The following is an 11,299-nucleotide window of genomic DNA, read 5'->3' as shown; positions in this document are numbered from 1 at the left end:
ACTTTTTCTTCTATACAAAGCAAAGACTTTGGTCAAGCACTGACCAACGTTTTAACCAACTTAGTCTCTTAGATCAGGAGTTATTTTTGAGATTAACGAGAGTACCGAACAGACAAAGGCACTCATGCGGCCATCTTCCCAGCATACTACAACTGATTTGCTTTTCGAGTCTGTTCGGTTGAAGATGGCTGCCACAGCTAAGCAATCTTAGAAAACACGAGCTGGCCAAAACTATGTCCTTTCTCAGCATAAGATATTAACACTCAAGCAGAAAAGGTAAAGAGTGAGATGATTTTCTTCAGGGACTGGTGGGTTTTTATTTTAGCATTCCAGTGGTTTACCAGGGTTTTACATTTTCACCTTTAAAATAATTTTATTTAACTAGAAACAACCCAATCTGCTGATTCAAAAGGTTAAAAAAATCCTAAATCTGTTCAGCCAATCATAAGCTTGCAATAAAAGTGTTCAGCTGAGGTTCATAAAGTTAAGACTTGTGTGTAAACAGAGTGCAAATAGACTTCAGAGCTTTGATATTGTAATTAGGAGGATCTGGAATCGTGCTGATTTATGACCGCTTTATCATAATTACTGAGGTCAAGTCACCATAACCCTGAACAGAAATGGAACCAAACAACACCAAGCTGCATGCTTCTTCGCGTATGAAAGCTGTATTTTAATGCCAAGTCAACACAAATTTTTTATGAGCTGATTTATTTAGTTATTTGTTTATTTATTTTTGGTTTTGTTTTATGGTTGAGTTTGTACATTTTGTTTGGGTGCGGTCACTTAAAAAGACTCTGGAGTTCTTCCTCTGAAAATAGTGCCTGCAGATGTTTCCAGGGCAGCTGCCAAGACGTCAGACTTGCTGATAGTAAATTTAGGCGTTTCACGGAGATGTGGAGGCTTTTCTTATCTTTTTTCACAAACAATCTGCTTGACTGCGCAAATGGTAAACTAGTTCATTTTAGCTAAACATTCTGCTTTGTGTTATTGAAAGCAGAGTTTGTGTTTAGAATGTGGGATTTTATAACATTTAGAAACTGGATTTATTTCATGATCATTAATGTTTTCCAAGGAGGAAAAAAAGTCTGTTTGTGAAAAAGAAATCATTCTGCGATGTTAGAATTATGGTGTTCTAATCAATTTAGTTACTTTATGGGGTGACACAGTTGTTCAGTGGTTAACGCGGCTGCCTCACAGCAATAAGGTCACAGGTTTGCCCCCTGGCTTTTCTGTGTGTGTTTCTCCCACAGACTAAAAAAATACATGTTAGATTAATTGCAGCTAATTTGTTTCTTGGCATGAGTGAGGTTGTGTAAGGTTGCCTCGGTTGTCACTGTGAGGTCATGAGATGGACTTCCATTTAATCCAGGGCGTACCCCATCCCTCACACAAGGACTGCTGGGTATGAGGACCAGTGACCCTGAAGGAAGAATCGGGTATAGGTAAATAATGATGTTTCTTTCTACCACTTCTTTGTACCTGTTCCTCATGTTTGTCAGTCAATCCTTTGTGTGTATACCTTTGTGTGTATATACTCTGCCCCCCACCTCGTCCTCTCCTTCAGACATAAAAACACACCCCTGGTGGTGGTAAGATTGTTTTCATGTTGTTTGTCCAGCTACTTATGGGAATTCCTGTCAGCAGTTTAAATTCTTTCTGAATTATTGTCTATGTGTGTTGTTAGCAGGAAGGCCTCAGGCTTCCAATAAAAAAGCTTTTCTGTGGAACTTTTGTTCGATTCCTGGTTGATGATTGATGCAATGATAAAGGCCAAAAAGTAATACCTAACCTGCACGATTGAGAAAATAGTTACAGCTGTCCTTACTTTCTCCAAATGACTTGTAGAAAAACCTGGCATGCTGAGATGGACAATCCTCCCTCGATACTCCCCACATTCCTGAGCAGCGCACACACACACACACACACACACACACACACACACACACACACACACACACNCACACACACACACACACACACACACACACACACACACACACGCACACACACACACACAAGCTGGAGGGAGAGCGAAAAGGACGAAAGGAGGCAGACAGAGAGAGGGGTGGAAAGAGAGGGAGGCAGTGATGTGAGCTGACAGGAGCTGCCACGGGCTAACTCATTCAGAGTTGAGCTGCTTTTTTTACGCAGCGTTTTAACACAACACAGAGTCAAATGCATCGTGTGGAACTCTGAAAAGGAGAAGTCTGACTGCTCGGTGAGTCGTTTCTCTTGTATGTTTAAATCTAATCATTTAGGATACAAATCTAGTGGATTTGGATGTAACGTAAGGCAAAAAAAATAAAAAAATCCAAATGAAAAAGAACAGATTATTTCACAGAGGTAATTGCACAATTGTGTCTTTTATGTATTTTGTTTGCATTGTTTTGTCAATCTTTTGTTGCAATCAGAACAAAGAGAATTTTTATAAAACAGCTTCCAAAAGAGAAGTTTTGAATGAATGATAAATGAATAGGTTGCATGTGGAGGATGCTTTCAGAGAACTGAAGCTGAAATCAGCATCAGAGACTGGGTGTGAAGATGGAACCATGCAGTCTGAGTAAATACCTAAATATTAGTTTCATGCTATATATATATATATATATATATATATATGAAATTATTTAAAATTTTCTTATTAGGAAACTGCCCATATGAGTTGTTTCTTTTGTAAAAACATGTATGTTTTATGGTGATTATAGAGTTAAAACTCCTGGATGTCACAGCTTTAGTTGTACTTTGTAATAATGGAAATATAAATAAAATGAATAAACATCATGATAACCTGGATGTGAGAGAAACAGTTAAGTTTTTAGACAATCTCGCCAATTCAAGGTAAACAAATTTAAGCATCGTTTTCATAAAACTGACATTTCGGATTTTTTTTTAGTTCTCTATAAAACTGTGTCTGGATGCTATAAAACAACTTTAATAGAAAAAACAAGTCAGCTGACCAAAACACACCATCAATTTAACTGGCTTATTTCAAATTTTAATTTTGACGTAGATTATTATTATTATCATTATTATTATTATTATTATTATTATTATTATTAATAATAATAATAATAATAATAATAATAATAATAATAATAATAATAATAATAATAATAAAATCAGTTTCTCAGCCTCTCACAGTGTAACCTCTTGCTCAGCTTGGTTTGAGTAACTGGAGGTTAAATGATGTGTTGCTCAAGACTGGTTTAGTGTTGATAAGTGGCTATGTTTGCTCTTTTCACTTCCCCTATTCAAGTGGCTCTGCTGTTTCTGGGAACAAACTGACTTACAAAAAACACATATTGGCATTGGCAAGGTTATCTTAAGAGAAGAAAAAAAGCATGGCTCTGGATTGAACAATGGTGGGTGGTTCGTCACGGTTTTATTGTCAAAACAGATGTGAGCTTTAGGCTGAAGTATTTTGAGAGCTGCAGGTGAACTCAGACTCCATTAATAAGTCAAATTTTAATGTTATTCTCATTTTCTGTTATAGTAAAATTAATGTCATGACATTATCTTAGTTTCAGCAGTTTTTCTCAAAAAATAGTTTTCTCATGATCTCCACACATTATAAAACCTGATTACTGTTGAGCATTTATCTGAAACAGAACATGCTGTTAAAACAAAGTAAATATAGGTAACTTACAGAGGAAAAATACAGCTTAGTAAATGAGTTGTAACTTTCTAACCTCCTTTTCGGGTTAGAACAAGTAGTTTTTTTCATGAACAATTTCATTTACTATCAGCTACTTTAGGAAGCTTAAACTTATTAAAACAGCAACAATTCAGGAGCTTTTTGATAAGTTAACAGGATGGCACTTTGCTTGGAAAAGTCAGAGTTTTTGTCCCAGCTTGTTTCTTATTATTCAGCAGTTTTTGACAAGTCAAATAAAATACCAATTTGTCCAATATAGTACAAAGAATTCTTGTAGGAAGTTAAATCAGGCAGACAAAACAGACAGATTTATTTAATTTTTAATGCTTTCTTTTTGTTTGCTTTAATGTAAGATGTCATAACAATATTTGCAGTGGCCATTTTCCTTTTAGTTGTCAGTCACAACGAGCCAAATGTATGGGCAAAGTTCTGGCACTGAAACAAAGTAGCAGGTTTGTTAATGCTATGAGTTGTTTCTTTTTATGAAGTCAAACAGAATTTCATGACTGAGGAAAACATTGCTTTTTGCCAAACCAACTGTCACGTCATGATAATGATGCCATAAACCACAAAATCTAAGGAGTATACTTTTCTGGCTCATCAAACTGTGCATACTTTCCTTGCTAGAAAATAGTTTTAATGTCTTGTTAGATTTTAAGTCTATAATGTTATGGGATGTCATAAAAACATAAAAAAGACAATTGGCTTCTGTAAACACCACTGAGTACATGTAATCAAACCTGCATAACAGGGACGCTGTATTCCAATTAAATGTTCCTTTCAACGAGGTAGTCAGAAATAAATCTTGATGTTTGACAGGAAAGGCCTTAACACAAATATAAAGAGCATCTGTTGCTGTGCTGTGAAAGATGAACATGTTGATCCAGAAGCTCAGAGTTCCTGCATGCATGCAGCTGTGTTTGTGCACAGCATGTAAACACGGAGCCTCATTAAACCAGGATCAAGAACAGTCAGCAGTGACACGAGTCTGCAGCCAGAAACATCCTTTGTGCTGCATAATGGGACGTGGATATAAAAGCCTAATGATGCTAACACATGCTATGAGCTGTTTGCCAGTTACTGTTGGCCACTATAGCAGAGGTGGCTGTAAAGCAAGATGCGCTCCAGGTCATATCAGACAGAACCCAGTTTAATTAATGATGGAATCAGTTGTTCTTGTTCCAACAGGACTGTCCCTCATCTCTGCTCCTGTTTGTGGTGTTAATGGACAGGATCTCAGTGCACAGCCATAGAGACAGGGGCTCCATCCAAATTCAGGGGCTGGGCCCTTCGAAGGACCTGGCCTACCCGGTCTAGGTGGGCCAGGTCCATGGTTGACGCAAAGACTGGAAAAAAAATAGCTGTGAATTTGGGCGGCCTAGTCTTCTGCTTTATTTCCCGCCCTTACCCCAGCGTATGTCCTGTCGCCTGTAACCATATGCTAAACAAGAGCAAAAACAGATTGAAATTAGCAAAATTACGAGCAGAAAAAAAACTCTGGTTGGCCCACAATGCATTATGGGATATGATGGACCAAGAAGGATCCATTGGATCTGTCCTTCAAATGTGTTTGCCGCATCAGAGGAGTCTGAATTTGGACAGCCTCCAGTGAGGCGCTGTGACCTAAGCGACCAACAAATCCAGCGTTCAGAGGATGCAGCCCATGGATTTGGACACGTCCAGGTTGCCAAGCTTGGGAGCCTCAGGGTCTCATCTCATTTCTTTATTTATTTATTTTCTTCAAATGATGTGGTTCTGTCTGTGGTTTTAGGCCCTGATCTTTGAAGTTCACTGAGGTGAGAGTCAGTTTGTCCAAGGCCATGTCTCTCAACTAAAAATGGTGGTCAGGGCAGAACCTTTGTCTTGAGAGGTGGAGTCCAAGTATCTGAGAGTCTTGTTTCCAAGAGATGTTAGAATGAAATGGGAGATGGCATGACAGATCAAGGCCTTGTCAGCATTAATGAAGCATTGTTCTTGTCTGTTCAGGTAAAGCTCTAAATGTACTGGTCCATCTACATTCCAACACTTGGTCATGAGGCGTGGTCGATGATTGCAAGAAAAAAAAAAACTCAGATGCCAGCAGATAAAATGAGGTTGCTCTGTAGGGTGGCCAGGCTCAGCCTCTGTTGTCCAGATCAGCTGGGGAGGGTCAGGAATCTGATTATGATGTCTCCTGGATGCCTCAATCTGAGGGTTGTTCAGGCATGTCCCACTGATAGTCCAAGGGATAGACCATGTTTATCTGCATAAAAGGTACCAGCAATTTTATTGGTACCCCGTTAAAGTTCATCCCTACCAGGTATAAAAAACCCATTTCTTATAAAATTTCTCCTGGACACAAAGTCAGAATTCAAGATTAATGCTAAAAATCTTGGCTTTGACTATGTCTATATAATATTTGACCATAATCGCCAGATCTTTTGCTTCAGTTCTGTTTTTTGGTTACATAATGTTAGAAACTGATTGCTTAACTAAATCCAAGTAACTAATATTGAACTTATGAAGCTATTTACATCTGGCATCCACAAAAAGTGCTAAAAAGTGTCAAAATTTGAGCTTTTTTTGAAAATCTGGTCATGCACTTTCCCCAACTGTTCTGTCAGTATTTCCTAAACTGAGGAGAACCACAGCAGACCCAGAACTCACTAGAGGGATTATGTAATGTATCCCTTCAGGCCTGGAGAATGTCACAGAGGAGACGGATGTCTGGGTTTCCCTTCTGGACCTGTTGCCTTTGTGACACAAGCACAGTTGAGCAGCAAAAATGGATGAATGAACTGATTTTGTAAGAGTTGTCTGAGTGATGTGGTCTCTGATGAAATCAGCGACATTACAGTTGTTTTCTTCATTCCTGTTTATAAATCAGTGACAGGCTAACAGGTCCCCCCTCAGAGACACCTAAATAAAAGCAGTCTTTCTATTGATTTACAGTTTAATTAGATCTGCTCCAGCTCTGACACGAAGAGTTTGTACGCAAATTCAAACTGTGTCAGGCCAATTCTTGTTTAGTTTATAAATATTTTACAGCTTCCTCTTCCTCATAAAATGAATTGATAAAACCACATGATATTTTTCCCAAAGTAAACTTTGGATAATTTTGTTGATTTGACCTTTTCTAATTTATTGAAGCATCAGATTTCCTCCTTCACTTCCTCAGGGTGTTTTTCTCATTTGTTTTTGCTGCTCATATTGTGCAAATCTGGCAGCAAGCCAAACTATTTTCTAAAGAAAAAGGCGAACAAACAGATGACTAAAAATACCTGTGTCAAGCATAATGTGTTCTGTAAATTCATGGAAACGCAACGCATCCCTGATTGCAACACAGAATAATAACATGCAGATGTGCAATGGGATCTGGAGCATCACTAGCATGATTGTTCACTTTCTGTTCACAAATGAGGTTGAATACCAAAGAACTGTCGTACGGCACATAAAAGGACTCAAATGCAAGACTCAACACAGTCACTCAAAATCATAATCCGTTTATTGGGTCCAGGGTCGGTACACAAAGTGGCAGTCCAGGTTAAGGTATCCAAAACAGAGGCAGAGACGAATCCAAAATACAAGCTGGGTCAAGTTCACTGGAAGACAAAGTAGAATAAATGCTGGAACGCTTAACACTAAGGATGAAGACGAACTGGCAAAGGGGAGCTGCATGGTGTGAGGTAAAAATGAACAAAGGAGGACATGTGATACAGGTGTATGAGATTAGGGTGTGGCAGTGGTGATTAGAGGGAATCTCAGGAAGTGAAGTTGTCTGAAATGAGACAGGAAGTTAGTGTACAAAATAAAACAGGAAGTTTAAAAATGAAACAAGATCAAATGCACAATGGTGGGGACATTAACCAGCAGAGCTGTCCTTGACAAGAACAGGAAGATTTTCTTATTGGTGAACATGAGTCAAGCCCCAAAATCTCTACACTGTTTTTACAAAATAGAAGCTTCCCTGCAGGTTATAGTGAAACCAACTGAGAGCTCAGACTGCAGGTTTGATGAAGCTTTGTTTGTATTTTGAAATGAAATTGTTGACAAGTAAATGTGAAATTTATAGCATAGATGTTTCAAATTTAAACTAAAGCATTTTTTATTCATTTCAGATGATGCTTTGTTTCTGTGCAGATATATGGTCAGAGATTTACTTTAATATATATTTAATGCTGACTAAGCAAGGACTTTGGTCTGAAAGAAAGTTTGATTTCAAAGCTAAAAAATGATTTTTGGATCAATAAATTGGATTCATGGACAGCAATAAAATATAATCAAATTTCTAACAGACTTATTCAAAACATCTCTTCATTAATAACTTTAAATACAGAAAATATATGTGCCTTTATGTAAGCATTTATTTGCTTGGGAACTTTATGAGACTGTTATAACTAATGCTGATTGTTAAGCAGGTGTTATGAAGCTCTACATTAGTGTTAAATAATGTAAACGGTTTTATTTTAAAAAAGTATTTAAAAAAGATAAGCTTTTCAATAAAATGCATAATTTATGCAGCCTACATTGCATTAAACTGTCTCCTTATTTTACAAGGTTAATACAACCAGAAAAATATGTGCAGTTGGTTCAGTCATCAAAATAACACATAATTTACTAGACAATTAATTATTTTAACCAATCAATGTATTTTGGGGGGAAATCATTTCTCTTATATAGTGTTCTCTCTCAGCATTTATTTTATTTATTTAAAACTTTATATTGCTTTAACAAATCATTTTGTCTGAAGCCTTAATGCTGTCATCTTATAAAAAGTTTACAAACGAAAAAAAAAAAAACTGACCAAAAAATGTTTGTGCGCTTTAGTAAAACCCCATCTGGTTCTAGATCAGAGGTGCCAAAAGTGGGGCCCACGGGCCAAAATTGGCCTGCCGAGCCATTTTATTTGGCCCACCAGCAGTTGTCCTGGTTACTAGATTGTAATTATGTTAAGATTAAATAAATACAAGTAACTACATGAGACATTTAGATTAGATAAGACCACATACATATACTCAAATTTTAAATTATGAAAAGTCCCATGAGCCTTTGCTGCCTGAGCATGCATTGAATTTCCTCCATGTCCGTGGGCTGAAACAAAAAACTAAAGAATATAGGCAACCACACTGGCTGCTAGCTTAATCATAAAACATAAAACAACTTTACTTAAGTATTAACCATTTCTTATGTTATTGCATTTGGCCCGCGGCCCACAGACTGATTTTAATTTTCGCCCTCTCAGGAAAAATGTTTTTTAATTTTGGCCCTCTCCGGAAAAATGTTTGCGCACCCCTGTTCTAAATCAAGCGTGTTATAATGGGGGAGTTTTATTGAACTTTTATCACACCAAGACCCCCTGGAGGTATGAAGCTATAAAAAAGTGGCTTGCAACAAATACATTTAATAAATCTGCATGTTTCATTTTTTTACGACTTTTCAGGAAAAAAGCTACATATTTTTGGTTTTCTTAAAAGAATATTAGCCTGACTTTTAATGAATGTAAAATCTAACAATAAGATGATTAGATTGAGACATTTTAGTCAAAAATTAGAAAACTTGGTATGTTTCATGTTTCTTGGATTATTTTCAGATTGACCAAAAAAATCATAGGCTTTCTCACTTTCCTTCTGTAGTAAAAATACAATGCTTTAAGTGAATGTTTCCTGCTTTTATTCCTTTCCAGATCCATCACAATGATGTGGAAATTGATTCATTTCAGTGCTCTTTTCATTGGAGCTCTCTCCTCCCTCACTCCATCCTCACCTCCCGACCCCACCGAGGAAGCTGGACCATGTCGGATCTACAACTCTGGCCGCTCTGCAGACTGCCATGGGAGACAACTTGACAGTGTGCCTCGAAAACAATTTCCAGCCACGCTTGAAAACATAGATCTCTCCTACAATAAGCTTCATGCTATCCATGCCAGTGATTTCCAGCACCTCACTCAGCTCCGCGTCCTCCAGCTGCAGTACAACAACATCTCATCCATTGACAATGATGCCTTTAGAAGTAATATGCTGCTGGAGCATGTTAACATCTTTAATAACTCACTGCCGGAAATTCCTGCAGCACCTCTGTCACCTCTCCTAAATCTAAAAAATCTCTACATATCCAATAACCTTTATAAGCATGCCACTTTGGCAGATAGCTTTTCTAAATATGTCAAACTCCAGGTTCTGTCGATGGGTGGTCCTCTGGTGATGGGTCTGAAGAAAAATGACTTTCAGCCCTTGAAGAACATCAGTTTGCAAGCGTTTGCTATAAAGTGCTCCTCTAATCTCAGCTACTATGAGCTTGGAAGTTTAGAAGAGATTCAGACGGGACAGATGGGCTTTGATATGGCCATAGATCAACGTCCCGAAGCTCTGCTGGATATGCTGCGTGATCTGGCCAACAAGAAGATAAGAACCATTCAGTTCCGCAACCTCTTTGAGTTCATGTACTACATGGGTGATAAAGACATTTTCCAGGGTTTAAAAAACATCGATGCCCATCAGCTCATCTTTCATAGAGGTAAATTCAACGAGAACATCCTGAGAATGGCTTTAATGAATCTCCAAGGGACCACTATTAAAAAGCTGAGACTTCAGTACATCGACTTTGCCCGTTCACCAACATTTAATGATAGGGGAGTAGGTTCCAGCATCACAAACCTGACACTAGATGCATTAGATCTTTGGTGAGTATTATGAATGTACCAGTGTAAACGTACAGTGAAACAGAAATAATCCTATTTTGTGTTAACCTGGAAAAAAACAGCCCCTTGTTCTTCACTTTACTTCACACTTAGGGTCTGGAAGCTCGACCATTGAGAATAGACTTTTTGCTGGAGGTGTGGCCTCTGTTGAAGTTTAAAACAGTTGGATCTGATTTAGCTAATCACTAACATTTGGCCGTGATGTATGTCGTGGGCCAGCTTGACAGTGAAGGAAAAGCTATAAGCTAAGCGGGGTTTGCTTGCTCTGTAAACAACCATCCCCTGCTGGGTGGAGAGAAGTACCGAGCCGGGCAAGATGGCCGTAAATGAGTGCTGCAGACTTTGTGAGACACATTTTATTCATTTTGGAAGACTTGGCTTCAGTCACTTCCTCTGCTGCCATTGCTAAACTACAAGCAGACTAAATCGGCACAGAAAATTGACGTTGTCGTTCACAACTCCTCCTTCTGTTCGCTGATTGGCCCGGCTAAAATTCTACCGGAGAAATCCTTGTCTATGGGAGAAATCCCAGACGGAGCAGAGAAGGGAAACTATTGAGTGGAACTGTGTAGAAAGGCAAGGGCCAGGCTAATTATTTTTGTTTGTTTTTTGAATGAAGTTAGTTTTATATATGGTCAAATGGAGCTGTTTAAAGGGGCAATATTACGTGTTTCTCAGGCATGTATTTAAATTCTATACCATAATAAAGTAACTATGTCACCTTCAGGTGTTATTAAAATGTTGTTTATATATTTAAATAGAAAATAAACTTGACTTCTCATCATATCTGTTCCTAAACACCTTGAAATTGGCCTCTGTCTCTTTAAGAACCTCTTTCTGCTTCTGTCCCGCCCATTTCTGCTCGGGGCGGGTGAGTGTGTCTGTCCCGCCCATTTCTGCTCGGGGCGGGTGAGTGTGTGTGTGTGTGTGTGTGTGTGTGTGTGTGTGTGTGTGTGTGTGCGCTCTGT

At 38.2% G+C, this 11,299-nt stretch overlaps 1 protein-coding gene across 1 annotated transcript in view; it reads left to right on the top strand.

Annotated features, from left to right (window-relative positions):
• Nucleotides 1-2,082: 2,082 nt before the first annotated feature.
• The window catches only part of tlr18 (toll-like receptor 18), a 13,659-nt gene continuing 4,442 nt past the window's right edge, over nucleotides 2,083-11,299 (top strand). The window contains exons 1-2 of the mRNA XM_014021623.1: nucleotides 2,083-2,221; nucleotides 9,318-10,313. Coding sequence (XP_013877077.1) covers nucleotides 9,328-10,313 — 986 coding nt within the window. The 5' untranslated portion in view covers nucleotides 2,083-2,221; nucleotides 9,318-9,327. The remainder of the gene's footprint in view (nucleotides 2,222-9,317; nucleotides 10,314-11,299) is intronic.

This window comes from Austrofundulus limnaeus, unplaced genomic scaffold (genome assembly GCF_001266775.1).
Source record: "Austrofundulus limnaeus strain Quisiro unplaced genomic scaffold, Austrofundulus_limnaeus-1.0 Scaffold299, whole genome shotgun sequence".
Taxonomy (NCBI): Eukaryota; Metazoa; Chordata; class Actinopteri; order Cyprinodontiformes; family Rivulidae; genus Austrofundulus; species Austrofundulus limnaeus.
Note: the sequence above shows the minus strand (reverse complement) of the source record. Positions and strands in the feature narration are given on the sequence as shown.